Source organism: Lutjanus erythropterus, chromosome 10 (genome assembly GCF_056507025.1).
Source record: "Lutjanus erythropterus isolate fLutEry1 chromosome 10, fLutEry1.hap2, whole genome shotgun sequence".
Lineage (NCBI taxonomy): Eukaryota > Metazoa > Chordata > Actinopteri > Lutjaniformes > Lutjanidae > Lutjanus > Lutjanus erythropterus.
In genome coordinates this window covers 26,830,784-26,850,060 of record NC_139326.1, presented here as the reverse complement: position 1 = coordinate 26,850,060, position 19,277 = coordinate 26,830,784, and the positions used below count along the sequence as shown (strand labels likewise).

Below are 19,277 nucleotides of genomic sequence, written 5' to 3'. Positions count from 1 at the left end.
CACAACAAAATTGCTTTTCTTCACTACCGCAGAATGATGCTGTTGTATTCTTGATGTAACGTCTAGCCGGTTGTTTATTTTCATGCGCTGACCAAACCGAACAGGACTGGAAAGTTTGTGGTAGTAAGCAGCTTTTTTTCATCAGTGTCATGTGGAATAAATCATAAAATAAAACATATCTCCAGGAGGATTATGTTTTCGAAAAGCCAGCTTGTTTTCTTAATGTTGAACACTGGTTTATTATAAAGTAGAGTAGTGCAGCAGTTTTAACATAAAGTTTGTACTTCATGTGTGCGTATACATACTGGTTTGTCTTCAAGATGTATGCCAGCCTGGATGAAAGCAAAGCAGGAATGAGAGGCTGAATCTATGTATATCTTATAATTATGTCTATATGTTGGTTTGCAGCCAAGACAGTGTAAGTCCTGGCAGCTCTGAGAGCCTCTGGCAGCAGAACTGATGTGATCTGATCCAAGTTCAATCATAACATTTCAACAGGCCAAAATGTAGTGGATACTTTTTTCTTTTGAATTGCTGGCACAGCTCAGTGTTGTGTTGTGTTAAATGAGCTATCTAGAGTTTATTTTCTCTTTGTCAGTCTGACAGCAAGCCAAGGTGAATTCCTGCCTTTATTAACACATGGACACATTGATATAATGATTTCATTACCGGTCAAGAAAACTTTTTAGACATGCTAATCTAATTATGAACCAAGTAATGTAAGCTACAGCATGTACATCATGTGTGTTATTTCACTATTGTGTCCATAGAAGAACAGGGTGTAAACAGTTTCTGACAATGCCATGGACCCATAAAAGGTATTTCCACCAGGACTGCAACTAATGTTTACTTTCTTTATGGATTAATCTCTTTATTTTTCAGTTAACTTACTTATCATTCAGCATGAATTATCAGGACATTTCCCACAATTTCCCAGAGCCAAGGGTGGTGTCTTCAGATTGCTTGTTTCATGTATCTACCTGTCCAAAGATATGCAACATACTATGACAGACTGGAGCCAGCATATAATTGCTCTTAAACAAATAAATTATCATCAGTTGTTTATGAATTTCCTTTTAGCATTTTTGCACTAATTTTGACCTGGAGTCCTCAACTGAAATGGAAAAGTAACACTCCAGAGGCAATGTAAAAGTGCACTTTCTTGTCATGGAAATCTGTCCGTGACCTGTCCTCATCCTGCATCCACCCTATAATGATTTTCAGATTCCTGAAAATCTAACCAACAATCCTCACTTACTCTCAGTCTCCGCCTCTTTGCTCCAACCATATGACTTCCCAAACGAAACTATAAAGGTTGTGTCATACATAAGCAGTGTTTTTTTTAAATGTAGAAATAACAGTTATGATTAATAGTCATAGTCTACTCCATGGTTTCCCAGGAATAATAAAAACATGTTATTCCCGTATCTTTTTGGCAATCCTCATCGCTGCTGAAGGCAGAAGTGTCCATGTGCATTGTTTCAAAGCGTGTCATTGCCTTTAGTCTGCCTTTTGAAATATTCATCTACATTCCTATCCTCCCTCACCAACGCTACAATCTTCTTTTTCATCCCCACAGCTTTAGCCTTTTGACATTTCAGTTTTTCCTCCTCCTCTGCTGCCATCTCTTCCTGCTGCCTTTTGTCCTCTGGTTTTGTTCATCTGCCCCTTCTTTTACTTATTCTCTCTCCTTTCCTCCCTCACTTTTTTTTTTTTTTTTTTTTACTTTACCCCATCTCGTCCTCTTCATCATTGTCTTACTCCTCTGCTCCCTTTCTTCATTTGAAATGCAACTAGACTCCTGGTTCCTATTAGCCACTGTGTGTGACTTGCTCTCCCTGTGTCTTTCAGATTCCAACATTTGTAGGAGATGTCCAGAGAACTGTAAGAGGTGCACGACCTCCAATATCTGCACAGAATGTAAACCTGGAATGAGGTGAGCTGGGAGCCATGCTGAGTAATGAACCAGAGTAACTGATTAAAGTTTAAATCATTGAGAGCGAGTGATTTCAGTTGTGCTGTGTCTGTTGATATATAACTCATGACACACACCTTTATTCACTTCTTCACTTAAAGGATAGTTGAGAGTATTTCAACAGCTGCAGTGACAGAGCATTATAAGAGGTAGTAAGCCATGAAAAAAAAAAAATGAATGAATGAATATTTTATATTTGGAAAGAGGAATGTATAGGCTAATAATAAAGATGTGCATTGATGTTTTGGTACACAATCCGGTAAGTTATCTATGTTTTAAGAGAAAAAGTTAAAATTTTCTGTAGACAGAAGGGAAGAAGGGGACAGAAAAAACAGAAGGGGAGAGAGAGAAAACAAACAAACAAAAACAAAATAAATATACAAAACTTTAACAACAAACAGAACATCAAATAGTATATTTCTTTAACTTGATAAAGTTTGGCCATGACTTTTGTACATATGAAACCCATTTAGACTATAACTTAGTAAATCTATCCCTTCATAAGTGAAGTGAGATTTTTCTTTTTTCCCCATTTTATTTGTTTAGTTATTTTTTTTAGTAATGGTTTTATTACCAGCAGGTATCAGAACACCAGATAAATAGTCATTGTAGTTCCCTGTTTAAAAGTCAGCGTTTCCTAAAATAAAAGTTTTAAACTGGTATTAACTTAATTATTGTATTAAACATACCGTACAATATTTTGTGCATCTGTGAACATTTCTTAGTACTGGACGTTCCCAAAATATGTGCCAGTGATTGGCATCATGGCTCCCACAGTCTCCAGCACTTGATATCTAGCGTGATATCTGCTTTAGGGTCATCAAAAAATCTAATTAGACGGTTCCATCCAAATTCTCTCAATGTATGCAAGCGGGTGCACTTCCACTGAACCTCACAATAGGTGAACCGTTCCTCCGTTGAGATCTCAAAATTAGTGATTACACACCTTATATCTTGCTGCAGACACATTAAAATGGATTTCCTCTGCACTGCTGCAGAAACAGAAACAGGATGTGTCTTAACACTATTTTGCATCAAAGTTGCACAGTGGCTCCATTTCAGCTACTTAATCACCTTAACTCTAAAGGTGTCAGTGTGCTTAATAGAAATTCTTTTTTTTGATGTTTAAACAGTGTCTAAAACCACCTCTAACTTAAGTTTAGTTTAGTTTAGAACTTAATATTTGACATGGACATCATTTAAAATAATGTCTTTAATGTGATCTGAGTACAGAATTTTGGGAGAGCCGTACTGTGATTGGCCAGCTGTGTGGAGGGGAGAGAGTACTGTGCGGTCCACTGAACAGAAGGACAAAAAAAAAAAAAAGAGTGAATGGTTGATTATTCATACTTAATGGCCAAATCTTATTTGACTGTAAAAATTCTTAGGTGAGGACAGCCGTGGTTTCTTTCTAAATCTCTATTTATTTATTCTCCATACAAGTAGTTGTGTTTTATATGTACAAACAAATGCAACTCTGTGACTGTCTTAAATATATGACTTAATTTCCCTTTAATGCATCCTTTTATATAATTGTGAGCCTGTTGCTATCAGACCTGCTGCTATTAATTACAGCTTGTTCATATTTAGCTCTAATTTTAAAGTCAGTCCACTGTCATACCAGTACAAATAGCTCAGGATTTGTCTTTTTGCACCAATTTGGCTTGAATGCCAGTGTTGTGGTTTCAGGATAAAAACCTTTTGTGTTAACGCTGCAGGAATACACTGCTGCTAATTTAGACCAGCACATTGTGTTACACTGTGGTTTGGGTTCACTGCATGAACCAGTGAAACCAGGGCTTCCCAACTGTTTTCCACTAGGGACCTAAATTGAGTAAACAGTTTCACCCTGTGACCCAGGCTTATTAAAGCCCATGTATACTCCTGTCATGTGGAGACCCACAAGAAGTGGAGTTGTTGCTTATTTTGGGTTGTGATCCTTACTTTGAGGAGCCTCTGATCTAAACCATTTAGGTATCCATGCAGACATATTCCAGTTCATTTTCTGGCCACTTCCACAACAGCCTCTTCAAACCGCCCCAACTACACTTGACCTGACAGAGGATATGGCGTTTCAAAGTGCTGAAATTCCTTATAGGTCATGAAAGAAACACTTGTGAAGTGTTTAAAACACATTGTGGTCTTGAACCGGGCTTTAAGTGTTCAGTATAGCCAGAGGTGGAGGTGGGGACACTTGTAAGCCATAATTTCCTCTGAACACCAGCGAGACCACAGTAAGACACATGCTCACGCACATACACATACACACGCACAGTGTCCCACTCGGTTCACCATTCATGGTCTGCTAGGAGCAGAGGAGGAAGAGAGGACCAGACGAGATCGTTTCTGGGAAACATGAGCTAACACAGACCAGCTGTTTTTGAGCTTAGCACAGCGAGCTCAGCAACCTGTCCTCACTGTGACTTCACAGAACTGACTTTATAACCTCCATACCTACTTCCTAACTTACCTCTACCCTTACATCTTGGAACTTGCCAAAATCTCTTGCATATATTGGTCAAAACATGAAATTATTTTTGACTATAATTGAATCTAGGAGACACCACATTCCTGTACATCAGTGAAACAGACTAAACTGAAAAAAACAGTTGCTAAAGTGAACACAGACAAAATATCACTGTTGCAGGAATCATTTTTTGCACACTTTCTAAATATTTGCCCACAAAGAAATGGCTTTTAAAAATCGCAAAATTTTAACAGACAAACTTTAACTGTTTTTCAGCTGACAGTTTGGAAATATGAGAGTACATTCACATATTTTTCTTTCACCTGTGCAGATTTTTTGATGCTAATTAAAGGAAAATATTACTTATTTTATTTACTTTTTTCCTGGCACTAACTATGAAGATATAATTTGAGATTTGTATTTCTTTCTATTTCTCTTTTCAGTCTTCAAGGAAACAAGTGTCAGATGACCTGTGACCCAGGGACTTACTACAATGGCCACAGACGGACGTGTGAGCCTTGTCATCGAGCCTGTGCCACCTGCGCAGGTAGGAAATAATAAGATTATTAACAAGAAGCGCAAACAGCATTAGAATTACATTTATCATATAAAGCAGTGTATTTTTTGTTCATCATGTAATTTGTAATGCCCTGAAAACATCCCTGAAGTGTGTCTGCATGTTTTTCAGGCACAGGAATAGAGGCGTGCACCAAGTGTGCAGATGGTTACTTACTTGAGGACTGGCGCTGTGTGTCAACATGCAGCACTGGCTACTACCTGTCAGAGCAGACCTCAGACAACGGGCAGGTTCAGAGGTCCTGTAGGAAGTGAGTCAGCACACCTGCCAACACCTCGACACTACAGTGAACACACCACAGTTTTTAAACCTCCAGTCTACAGAGATAAAGAGAGACATCTAGAGCTTCAACAAGAGAAGTTTTTCAGCCATTCCAAGTACAGGCACATGTTTTCTGTGGGGGTGTCTCCAAATCCAAGATTAAACTTTAAATTTTAATGTCACAATTTGATTCATGTCATCTGTTTAAACATTAGTTTGCACTGATGGCTATATAGTTGTTAGGCAGTTGGGTCTTGATTCGCAAAGATCAACAGTTCATTGGGTTTATGCCCTGACAACAACCGTCATTTACATTTTTAAACCTTTAAAAAGCTTGTGTGATATGAATTGTGATACAATAGCCAGTAAGCTACACTGTCGTCTTTGAAGTGTTGTTTTTTTTTCTTCACACATGTGCTGGATGCCCTAAGTAGGTGGCAGAATCGTTTGATTTTGATTTATGAAATTTAAATCTAATTTTGATCATTTTCATTTTTTAATATTGAAATTGTGACACTCCTAATTTTCAGTCGAGGTTAATGTACATGTGCATGACTGCTTTACTTAAGTGCACATCTTAATGCTTAGAATAAGCAACTGACACGTGCAGCATATGTTCTATAGTTAAATCTGAATCTTGCAGACTTGTGTAAATAATATTACAGCAGGATAAACGGTACGATCCATATGATTGATTATATTAAACCTGCAACAAGCTCAGCTGTTGCTGACTTGGTCAAACCTGCAAAACTGAAAAGAGGGAATGACATAATTATACTTTGCATCAAAAAATTGCAGTCATGTAACAATAAGGGGAAAGGTAAGCCAAAAAAACTACAATAGTAATAGTAATATACAATTTTGCTGGCAATTGGAGTTCACTTTAAAAACATGCGACTGGTGTTTCCTCACTATTTCAGCACCATTTTAACAAGCTTTTCAGGACTGCACTTCAGTGTAGTCATCGTTTCTACCTTTAAGCTATGAGCAGTTGTCCCACAAACAGTTCTGTTGTCTTACCTTCACGAATGCTAACCAGGTTAAGGAGAAAAAGGAGGATTCCTGGAGTTGATGACAGTATGATGACTACTGTAGCTACTATCACACCCACAGTCAAACTCCTCCACAGTCAGACATCTTGTCTGCTTTTCTTATCATTCCTTGAGGTGGACTGGCCTCCCTGCTGCTTTTCTCTGCCACCTTGAATTATTTATTGCTCACTTGACCCTATACCTTACTTGATTTCTTAATTCTCTGTCAGCTCCCTCTTGGTCGGATCATTTCCAGTAAAGATTTTGTTCCATTTTCACATTAGCAGGACTGTGCATGTGAAAACTGTTTCTCTTGTTGTCTCATTTTACCCTCCTATAAGATTATTTCACATATTTTCTTATGTAGCTTTTGTTGTGACCGTGTTCAAAATGCCCTTACGTCACTTTAGAGCTTCCAGTTCTTTGCAAACACTGCTCACACACACCGGAAATGCCAAAGTAATAAACTACAGTTGTAAATGAAATGCATGAATGAATTAGGGCAGTATTTTTGTAAGTTTTGTACTGAGGTTGAACAAATAAGTCTAAATACCAGGAATAGTTTCATTTTTACTTTTAATATTTTGGTGGGTCCAATGCACAAGATGTAAGGTGGAAATATCATACATGTTTAAATGTCTACTTTGATCACACAAAGAGTTTTCTCTCTTAGCAGTTGTTTTGTAGGCAAAATTACACATGACTGTATGATATTCTAACCAGCTAGATCTTACTAAGCAGAGAATCAAGTATCAAGTCAGGTAAATTTTAAAGTCTTATAAAAGGGCCTACATTACTGTACACTCAAATTCTAAATCAACATTCAAATAATGCCCAGTTTTTTTTTTGCAAGCATTCATTCTGTTTAAATTATGTACAGTTGCAGATAAAAATTAGGCTAACATTATTAGCATTACACTGGTGGCTGTATAGAATGGTGTTGCATTGTTGAATTGTACCAAAAAAAAAAAATCTCAGTGTCATTTTAAATGTCCACTATATTGCTTAATATTATCACTGCTTTACTTTGCCATCAGACAGCGTTTTTTGACAGAAAATTGCCTTCATATGAGCCAAATATTGCTCCATTCTCCAAACCAACCAAACTCCATAAGTGAAATAAGTAATTTTGTGTCACATAACACCACAGCTGGTGGTCTGCTATTTCCTTGATCAGTTAGTTTGCTCAAGTTACTGCATGACTTTGGTGAATCCAAACTAACCTTTTTTAAACACCAAAGTCACACAATAACATAAACAAACAAACAGATCGAGGCAGCAGTAGACCAGAAACTCCCATGTTGTGTGAAGTAAAATTACTCATTTCACCCTTGGAGTTTGGCTGGTTTGGAGAGACTGATATTTGGCTCAAATAACTGCAGTTTGGCATCAGAAAAGGCTGTCTGGTGCAAGTAAAGTGGTGAAAATATTCATAGCTAAAATACATTTTGTTGCTGACCCTGTCCACTGCAGTAAACGCTTAGCTTCTGTAATGGTGCTCCTCTCTGCTTCTCTAGACTAGGGACTGTAGGTAATACACTGACTATTGATAAGTACCTCATTAAATAATCCGAGCTACCCCTTTTAAAGAACAGTTTCAACTTTGAAGAGGATTTGTGAGCACAGTCTAATTCTTCATGCATCCATTGACAGGTGTGACCATAGCTGCTACGAGTGCTTGGGGCCTGGTGAAAGAAACTGCAGCAGCTGTGTCAGTGGATACAATCTGGAGGCAGGAGCCTGTGTGGTCAGCACCATCTGCAAAGATGGTGAGTTGTCAGCTTTCTTATCTACAAGATGGCCTCAATGTGTTTATTTTATACTTGTTGCATTGCAACACATACAATAGTCATAATGTATTGTAGTATGGTCCATAGTGAAATTTCTTAGACCAGCTAAAGCATTGAACTGGACAGGGTTACCACAAGGAAAAAAGATGCTTTATAATGTATTTGAGTCACAGTATTTTTTCAAAATATTAAATGCAAATGTATACAAATTCTGCTCCAAACACTCCCAGCTAATCAAAGAGCCAAAGGTCTCAGAGGTGCAGATTTTACATTTCATCTCTCTCTGAGACCATTTTCCATCTCCAGATGAACTGAATTGCTAAATCTCATGGGGTCTAAAAAATGAATGCACAAGGTATTATTAAGTAAAAGCTAAAGATTCACCTGTGGCCTTCTTTTTTTTTAGTTTTGAGCTTTGTACTAACTTCTTGAATCAAACTACTCATTGTTGAAGCTTCAAAGCAGGATGATGGTGTGTCCTTGCTTTTGCCTTTTATGCTCTTTATCAAAAGGTCTTACTCATGCTTTTCATATTATTAATATAAAATCTCTCTGGGATTACACACTCACACATTCTTTTTGCTTTTTCAACATAAACTTACTGTTTTCCTGGCTGTTCTTACCGTACTTTTAAATAGGCAGAGCAGTTTCTTGAAACATCTACTTACCGTTTTTCCTTTTTCTTATTGTGTTTCATATAATCTGCTCCCCTACAACAATTTTCTCATATTTCTTTTGTTTTTCCTTGCACATGAATTTTTGTTTGTCTTGCTTTCATTTTCTGAACTCTGCATGTTTGGCTTGCCTGGGTTTTTTAGAATAAATATTCCTGTTTCTCACTAACTGGCTGAGGTGATGCTCTGATTATGAGGCTTTGACTGCAGCCTCTGATTTGCTGCTCTAGCCTCAACCTTCTAGTTAAAATAAAGCCAAGACTGAAAGGTTTTGGAAGAAATAAAACTCTAAGAGAAAAATGTCTTTACTGTGTTACCTTTTTGTTGATGATGAGTACTTTGCTTCAGGTGCACACTCAGTCTGTTTCCAACCTTTATAAACCAAAGGTAACTGGTTTCATGATGGTGAAACTTAATGTTTAATAACTGTTTATAAATAAAAGAATTGGCTTACATTTTTTACAGACTGGTGGTCCACCTTAAGTTTTCTGTGATGTAAAATGACACTAAGTTTTTGAATTTCAAATATCTTCAATTTGCTAATTGTGTGACGTTTGTTTTTCTCTCTCTCTCTGTTTTTTCTCCCAAATCTGTTTTCCTTCTCTCCTGACATGGATCCAATCACTCCACTGGACTACAATCATTTTCCACCTCGATGAACATCACCTGTGATTGGATCAAAAAAACTCTTCCTGTCATCTGAACCCTCTCCTGACCAATCACACGGCTCTGTCTGCCATTCAACCGTTTCTAATGGTTCTGCCCTGTGTGTGTGTTTCTGCATGTATTTTTGTGTGTGTGTGTGTGTGTGTGTGTGAATGCTTCCCCCCTCCCCTCCTTCCAAACTCCCCCTATTTCTTCTTCCTGGTCTGTGGAAAGCAAATGAAGAATCTTGGGCGGAAGGCAGTTTCTGCGTGCTCGTTAAAAAGAACAATCTTTGCCAGAGGAAAGTGCTGCAGCAACTGTGCTGCAGAACGTGCTCGCAAAAGGGGTGACGGGACATACTCACTGGGCGTAAAGGGAGTGCGGGGGGGATGTGGGGGCACAGGGGGCACCCCTCCTTCTCAAACCCCCCTGCCCACTCATTCACAGTCACATAATTTATAAGAGAATCTGTGCCTCTTAAAGGGACTGCATCGGAGGTGCGATGGCAGGACTACAACAAACCTACCTTTTTTCTGTACTGGGACACACACACGTGGTCAGGGTGTAAAATGACTGGGACTTATTTCAAGAACAAATGAGCAAATGAAAACAAAAGTGAATACAAACAAAAGAATAAAAGTGTCGGTATTTTGTGACCAAAGCATCGATGCCAAAATAATTGAACCTTCTTTTTTGTTGCCAGTGTAGGAAGCATAGCTTGAAACAGGAGCCACTCAGCCTGTGAATCTCTGAATAAGTCTGTGTGCATTTTTATTTTGGCTCCTCTTCCTCCTCCTCTTTCCAGTGTTAACGATAAACAGATGGAAAGTGAACATACAGTAGGAAAGGCCCTGGTTTTCTGCCTGTAAATATACGTCAAAGGAAAAAAAGAGAAGCTCACTCAGTAATGTGAAAATAATGTCTGTCTGGGCTGACTTAGGGGAGGGAAGACAAATTCACACACACAGGTCTACACACACAGACACACACACAAAGATATATAAGTATCACACACATACACCTATAAACATGAACTCAGACACATAAATCAGCCACCACTTGAAGTCAGATGCCACAGTGTCACCGTATCCCAAGACTGATGCACGTTACTGACCAAAATCACCTCATTTCATTTATTTAAAACAAGATAAACTTGCCCTCTGATTAGTGTGTGTGTTTGTCTTTATTGGTGTGTGTGCGGGAGAATGCCATTAATTCTTAATGTAAGCCCAGACAGCATTGATTCATTCCAGAGGTACTACAAGACAAGTCGATAGTCATTCCTTCTGGAGCTTTCTGCAGGGAAGGAAACGCTGCAGTGAGTTATAATGAATTTGTGGTACTGGGGATGCACCGATGCCCATTTTTCACTCATGATGCAGATTCTGGATACAAAACATTTGCCCAAAAACTGAGTATTGATTCCATCCATTACTGTGACCGAACAATTTAAAGCTCCACCGTTACTTTGTTGTCACTGGATAAAATAATTGAAATATAACTTATATTTGTTACAGGGAACTGCATTTTTTCTTTTGTGTTGGTTTGCCATATGTACCCCCGATAAAGGGAATTTTGTCCAATAATTATATTTTCTCTGTATCGGTGCATCCCTTCATGTTACTGTTTTCAAATAAAATAGAGTTTTAGAAGTTTCTACTCTTCCTCATTCCATTGTAATGGCAGTGCATATCAACTGAAGTATTGCTCTACACTTTCAACACAGAAGGTCAATGATCGGCACAGAAAATATTCTGTCATTATCATGTTTCATTTGCAGGTAAAGTTCTCTGACCGGCAGGTTGCTGTGGTGCCAAATCAGAGCTGTGACAGTTTTGCTTTCAGTCATTTCAGAAAAGGAATTTTGTTCAATATTTAGACATAGAGACACATCTGGCAGGAGAACTATGTTTTTAGTCCACCTAAGAAAAATCAGAAAACAAACACAATGAGGCAATCAATTTTTTTTTCTTTTTACATTATTATTGTTGGAGCTGAAAGTAAACAGACAGTATCACTGCGCAACCAGGAATGTGACCGACAGATGTCAAATGTCTGGTTTCTCCTCCTGTCTGTCTCTGGACCTTACCTGATGAAACTCAAAAGTTATTCTGGTGGTGCTGGTTTCTAATAAAAGTACAGCAAATATAATGTTTAAGATTCTTATTCTATTTGTGTGGGTTTTCAAACCTGCAGCTTGAGCATTTACAGTATTAGATGAATTGTTGTACTGTCGACTGGTTATGGTTCTTGATGATTTGTAATAAAGATTGATGACTCCCCTGTTTTGGTTAACAAAAACTTATTCTTGGTCATTGTTTAAGATGACTTGAATTGACTTTAGATTGTGTGGTAGTAGACACGCACACACCCCCCTCGTATAAAAAGCTGTTTTTATTGTGTACCTGTGACATATCTGTGACAATGCATTATTAATGTTACTCAAAGTCCTAGTTTTGAAAATCTTTTTTTACTTAAGTGTTCTTATTAAAATGTTTAATCTGTTCATGTTTTTGTTTCTTTTTCAGTTCTCATTAATACGCTGTTCTAATCATGTTGACAGTGTATTAATCAGCAATATTTCATTTATTTTTTATCAGGATTTTTTAAAATTTCCTTTCTAAAACATCAGGTTCCCTGTTTTCACTTTATTAAGTTATTTTTTACACATTCGTGGAGGGAGGAACATCATTGGCATTCAGATCATTGCTCTCAGAAACTTTTAGTTTTTCAGCACTCAATCAGATTGATTAAATCAAAGTTCCACATGCCCCAGGCAGAGCACTTAAAGCAAAACATGTGCACTCAATGACAATTAGGTAGAAGCTAAAAACAGGTCAGCGATGCAAGGTTTTGCTGTTTTATTATAGGTGCAAACTCAAGTGTCTTATGTGGATTTAGTCTAAACTATTTCACATTCATGAGAGGAATAAGATGACCCTGAATGTAGAACTTTTTTGCTAGTGACTCATGTTCTTTTTTGCCATACAGCAGCCATTAATATTGTAGCTGTAGATTTCGACAACTCCAGGGCTATAATTCAGATGTCATCATATACTACTACAGGGAACAGATAACAGTTTTTCTTATTGTGACTTAGTAGGAGCATTTTAACTCGTAAGATATTTAGTGTTACATTATTGTTAGATATTGTATATCTCCTATATATGATAAAGCAGGTGTTTTATAAGTAACTGTGGCCACACTCCCTGACACATACATATCCTATACAAATATTTTGTTTTGTTTGTTCTTGCATGTTGTGAAACTGATTCATTATGTGTAACACTTGAAAATGTGTTTCAGCAGGACTCTGAGTGTGGATTTTGTTGAAATCATTCTTTTCTAGAGCTTACTGATGCTGTTAAGGTTATGCTGGCATATTCATTTCTTTTTCAATGAAGCAACTCATCACACGTTATTTGCAGGTAATACAACTCAGCCCAATATCACGCCAAAGTATGTAATACACCCAGCAGTCCATGGTGATGGTGTTATGTCCTCACCAAGGCATGCAAAATACACGTTCTCCTTCCACAGTCAAGTTAGCAATAATGAAATGTTCGATAAGACTTACAAAATAAAGCTTGCTGAGAAATAGTTCAGGTGAAGGTCACAGTTTGGTTACATTTAGGAAACAAAACTACTGGGTTAGGTTTACAAAAACATCATGGTTTGGAGTTAAAATAACTACTTCTTTAAAGCAAACATAAACTGTTTGCCTCACACAGGAATCAAACCCCAGCCCCTCATGCAAAAGTCTTGTGTGTCTCGCTCATTATACTACTGCACCGTCATACAGATATATACTTTTCACTCCTAGGTGAGGCAAAACATGGCATGGTAACCTTTAGTGCAGGGGTGTCAAACTCAATTTCATCCTGGGCCTTATGGTTGCTCTCAGAGGGCTTTGTAAGTGTAAGACTATATAAATGTATCTACTTTAAAAAAAAAATGTGTGTATATATATACATACATACATATAACAAACAATATATGTATAACATGCACTCAGGGATCTATTGTTTTAATTGACTAGATTTACCATCAGCACTGGTCGCACATCTGCAAAAAATTTCACTGTGGCTTGGTGGTTGTTAGTATGTGTTTTTTGTCTTGAGGTGTTTAACACACCAAGACACATGCATGTTAGGTAATAATCCTGACACTGCTCTTGAAGCCATTGCCTTACTAAATAGTTAGGACAAGTGAAATACTCTGGAGAAATGCCCCTATGTTGATTAACAATGTGCAACTGAAATTTGGTCAAGAAGAAGGAACACTTCTCTGTGATAACAACCACACAGTATTAGTGGTAAATATTCTGTTGACCACCTGTTCAGGGAATAATTTTTGTCTTACTTTCTTGGACCAAGTTTGTGCAGGTATCAGTAGGTGGGAAGACCAGGGAATTGGGATTCAGGACCAGGTGTGGTGGATGTCAGTGTGATATCTGCCAACAGAGCTCTCCCTCCTAACAGAGTAGACTGTCAATGTCCTTGCAAGGTCAGCCCAGTCCATAACAGAGGAAAAGTTTTACTCCCCGGAGTGACAGGCTCTCTTTCTTCTCCACTCCATTCTTCTCCCGTCTGGCAGTGGGAGTCCAAAGTGTCTGCTTTTGCTGAGTAGAGTTGTGCGGCTTTCCGTCCCTTGAGAACTTGGCTCCCTGTTTGTTTGTGTGCGTGAGTGAGGGGGAGACAAACAGAAAGACAGGGAGACAATTTGTGTGTGTGACTCTCTCTCTCTCTCTCTCTCTGTGTGTGTGTGTGTGTGAGGGAGAGTGACGGCGTTTATTCGGGGGCTGTTTGAATGGTTTCAGCAGAGCTCTACTGAATGGGAAGCCACCGCCTGTTGTGTTTGTACACAAAGAAGCTCTTTTGTTTTGAAAGGAACAATTGAGCTTTTCACAGAAAGCCAGAGAGCACAGACAACCTCGCCGCTGCCTTGAAGGATGCTCACACACACACACACAGCTCCATCCTTATGCCTGAGCCAGTGTCTGTCACCTTTGTCTAATACAAAGGTGGAATAGGAGACAATGTTTGTGCCTCTTTTGTTATGGCTCTTTTCAATGCTGCCAAGTGTGAAGCTGAAGGTTGATGGGTTTTTTGGAGTTTCTTTCTAAATCCTCCAGCAAGTTTGGACACAATAGCTTTTATGCCTATTATGGGTGAATGTGACCAAAGTTTACATAACACTCAATCATGCAATGGAAGAAAAGATAATTTGGTAAATATGACTTAAATGTGATTTCTGCTGCTGCGTACTGCAGGCTGACAGTATATCTACCTGGAGTGCGATAATGCTTTTGATCAATGTCAGTGACTCAACAATTGCTTTGCCAGGTGTGGAGATTTTAGGCACCCAAAAGTCAATTTCCAGCTTGTAACAAAAACTTTCCGACCTCTCTAAACCTACGCACATTTTCAACATATTCAGCAGTGGAGGATGTGGCCATGGGCCTGTAGAAATATTCCCAAGTGAAAAAAGGGAAAATGACAAGTTGGTATTGTTACAGAATGGTGCTTTGTGATATGCTTACGATCTGTTGTATCTCTCCTCAAATTTGCAAACTCACTCCTCCTTGAAATAGTTAAAGCTGCTGATGCTGGGCCACTAATACAGAGGCCTCTCTGTATTAGAAAAGGGCTTTCTGGCAGAAAGCCTTGAAGGATGACTCTTCCCAGCAGCCAGGCTGAGGCAAGGTTTGCAAACTGCAAGCTCCCTGCTAAATGCCACTAAATCCTACATGCTGGTCCTTTAAGTCTTAAAATCTCAGATCTAGTTTTCTAAAACACAAAGAAGTGTTTTCTAACTTTCTTCTCAGCTTGTCCTGTTCAAGGTCTAAGAAAGGCTCCAGTGGCCCCTGAGAAGCAGCGTGTACCAGACAAATATGTTTGTGTAATTCACTTAAACTGCATATTGTTGGACTGTGGCAGGAGTCCACACAAATATGGAGAGAACATAATTCCTTCAGAAATGATTTAACTGTGGTTATCTAATGAATAAAATTGCAGTTTCAGGTCAGTTTCTATTTAGGTGAACAAAACAAAAACTCATTTGTCTGCTGTCTTAAAATGCATGCATTAATGATACAATAAAAAAGAGTAGTGCATATTAATTCAATTCAACTGAGTAAAATAAGATAACTATTTAAAGAAAAAGCAGTAAATGTGTGTGTGCGTGCGTGTGTGCGTATGCATATGTATGTGTTGTCACATTCAATAATATTGTTATTCATGTGCCCCTCATTTTGTGACATGTAGTCATGTATTGTGCAGCTAAATGTGCCACATGTCGCTCTGCTAATATAACCCTTAGCTTTATACTGTCATCCACCTCTTTTGAAATTAAAGGATTAGTAACTTAGATTTCTTATAGTGTTCTGCTCTGATTTTATTGTATTTGTCATATTTTAAGAGAATACAGACGGGTACAGACTGCACACAGCAATGGTAGCATGAAGTTTGTTCGTCAAGCAATCTTTCCAACTATATAGTTATACCTAAGACAACAAAACCACAAACAGAGGCATACATGGCTCATTTTAGTTGTTTATTCTTGTGATAGAAATCAATCGTTTGTTTAAAAAGCTTTGGGAATGTTGTTTTGGAAATCTTCACCTTGTCTTAAATCTCACAAGAGCCCAAAAATATCTCAGATTCAAATCTCCATCTAACATAAAAGAATTCAGCAATTATAAAGAGACTGACATTTTCAAACTGACTGTTTTCAAAGATGCTTTTAAACATGAAATGTATTTGCACATCATATAAAAAGACAAAGAGAAGAAACAAAAAAGAGATGTAGCTGTTATTGTGCAGGAGGTGTCAGAAGCCAGGGGATAATGAGCTGGACCTTCAATGAAATGAAAACAACAACAACAACTGAATGTTGGTTGTTTTTCTGTTCAGCTAGGATACTTCACAGCAACTGAAGTCACTCACGTAAGGTGAGCAAACACATAACAAAGCTGGTAAACAAATAAAAACAGCACGGAGCAACCAAAGTAAGTCATTTTGAATTTAGTCAGAAAAATCAGATGAGTTTTTTTTTTTTTTGGGGGGGGGGGGGGGGGGGGGGGGTGATTCTAGAAGATAAGGCGGGCACACACACAAACACACACATTTACTGGTTTAGAAGATGAGGCAGGTTTGAGGTCATGTTGTTCACTGTTGCTCTCTGTCTGCAGGAGAGTATCTGAGTCGACATGGTCTGTGCCACCTGTGTGATGCTACCTGTCTGCAGTGCACAGGTCCAGAGAGAGAAGATTGCACCAGCTGCTCTGTAACACGGTGAGAATCACTCTGACATACAAACATGCGTAGTCAAAAGATGGTAGCCCCTGAAACCACACGACCAAAAACTCTCAGCAGGTTCTGACAGTTGTAGTAGTGAAATAATTTCAACTTCAGTCTGATTTGTCTTGTATCTCCAGTGTATTATATCCAGAAAACACAACAGACAGTGTTACTAACTAGTAATAGTGATCTTGCTCAGTTGGTAATGTATGCACCCCATGTACCACTTGCTTTCCTGTCCTCCATTCAGTCGTCTTATCAAAATAATGGTCAGTGATATTAGGCTATAGAAATAACATTTTGACTAGTGCTTTGAGCATCACAAGCTGAAAACCATCCACGTTCTCTATATTCAAATGAAGGCAGACATCTCCATGGCTGCAAAAACTCAAATCATAGCAGAACAATCGAGATGAATAAATCACAAGAGCTAAGAAGAAAAACGTGTATTGTTGATTTTGGGGTAAACTGTCCCTTTAAATACTAAGGTAGAAAGTATCTCATTATAAGAATGTTTAATACTGCAATTTTCAAGTCTCTTCTGAAATGATTGATTCTGGTTTAAAGACAGTCAGTTATGAACCTCAGCGACTCTCAGTTCAAATCAGACCAGCAGTTCACTTCAGCTCTCTTCAGTTCCAACAACATGACAGAAGAAAAAAACACATCCTGTCATCGTCCTATGTCTCTGGTGGTTCAAACGTGTCTGGACATGTCCAATAGAATTGCTAGACAGAGTGTCCATGTATCAGGTAGTCTTCAGGTTGTCATGTTTGACACTGAGACAGTGAGGCGGACATGTCCCCAGCATTTCAGAGCAGAGAAAAACACTAATTTCTTCATGGTTTTGAGACCTAATTTTATATACTTAATGACTTTTTACTCACTCAAATTTGCCTGGGTGGTTAATAACACGTGTCTCAGACAACTCAGAAGTACTATCTTTTGGAAAAACAAAGTGTTGCACTGTAAATAGCTATACTATTTATAGTGGCTGAGTGATTTTGCATGTTCATCGTGAACCACTTTCCCACCTGCAGGTTCTTTGATGATGGACGCTGTGACATCCGCTGTCAGAAGGGGCGTTATGCCATGGGGAGGCAGTGCCACCTCTGTCACCACACCTGCCAGGAGTGTACTGACGAGGGACCTGACAACTGCACCAGCTGCGACAGAGGTATGCTAACTACACTAAAGAAACTGTTTAGATATTTCTAATGGTGTTAATCAACTTTGCATTACTTAAACTGACAGGATAAAGGACAGGATAAACACAATCTTGGTACAGGTAGCTTTTTGCAGAGGTGCACTGGTGTTCACTTAAAAACCCATCTATCTAGCTGTGACTGGAATGTAAATGAAAGCGTGCTTTTTGGTAACATCACATGGATCAAGCCAAGGCTCATTTGTGCCAGACTCCACCAATCAATCCTCTAAAAGTAAATGAATCTAATTAAAGCAGTAATTCAGCCAAGGCCTGCTGATAGATGTGTTAAACAGGGGCATCAGTCATTTATTCGTTGTATCCTTATGCAGAGGTCACTGCACGTCTCTCGGGGTTTAGATCAGTTAAAGGACAAGCTGTGTCTGGATTTGATGACGACTTTTACTCCCGTTAAAAATCTTACCTTCAGGATCCTGTGCAGCCAATCCAAAGTGCATTAAAAAAACCTTTTTTCATCAGTGTGAAAACAATCATTATGATAAAACCCGGACTTCATTAGAGGCTCACAGCTGAAGCAATATCAACCTGAAGGTGGTAGTAATAACTGTGTTTATCACAGTGTCACAGACAGTATTATGGCTGTCAGAATGAATATATTTACACTGGGGAGATTCTGTTACACACACACCCACCTATACACACACTTGAAGACACCAGACAGCCAAGGAGAAGATTAACACCAGATTTCCCCTTCACACACACGCCTCACGTGTGCACACACACTCTCAATTAGCCGGCAAGTTTGTCAGACTGTGTTTGCAAATGTGGTTCCATTTAATTGCAGGTCTGTCTGAGGCTCAATGAGACATAACAATAATAACATGAAGAGACCCTCCATCTGTCTCTCCCCGTGTCATTTCTCTCTCAAAACAACCTCTCCTCTCTTGGCCAGTCACCCACACACACACACATACGTATACACAAATGCATACTGGTACATACTCAGCAGACAATTCTAGATACTGACCTTTGATGATAATGTGGGATTTTACACCACCACTGCTGTCTGGAGAGGGTAAAAAAAAGAACTGCAGATAGGAGCCTAACAAGGAACAACAGATGAAGACAGGAAAAGAAATGGCTTATTAAAAACATGAAAGTGTCCACCTAAAAACACTGATACACACACGCCCTGACATTACACAAGCAAACACACTAGTACAATTTTTTTTGTCCTATTCATATGAAAGCGAAGACTGTTGTATATTCTTTACCATTTCATGTTAAATATGATGAATTAAAGACAAACTGACTGTTTTTTTAACTTTATTATTTTATTCCCATTCCCTTTATCCCCACATTTCCATATTAAAATTAAATGCTAGACATAT

At 38.5% G+C, this 19,277-nt stretch overlaps 1 protein-coding gene across 1 annotated transcript in view; it reads left to right on the top strand.

Annotated features, from left to right (window-relative positions):
- The window catches only part of pcsk5b (proprotein convertase subtilisin/kexin type 5b), a 98,618-nt gene that overhangs the window by 55,257 nt on the left and 24,084 nt on the right, over positions 1-19,277 (top strand). The window contains exons 17-22 of the mRNA XM_084728823.1: positions 1,852-1,936; positions 4,886-4,989; positions 5,131-5,269; positions 7,965-8,080; positions 16,613-16,715; positions 17,762-17,898. Of these exons, the coding sequence (XP_084584949.1) occupies positions 1,852-1,936; positions 4,886-4,989; positions 5,131-5,269; positions 7,965-8,080; positions 16,613-16,715; positions 17,762-17,898 (684 nt within the window). The remainder of the gene's footprint in view (positions 1-1,851; positions 1,937-4,885; positions 4,990-5,130; positions 5,270-7,964; positions 8,081-16,612; positions 16,716-17,761; positions 17,899-19,277) is intronic.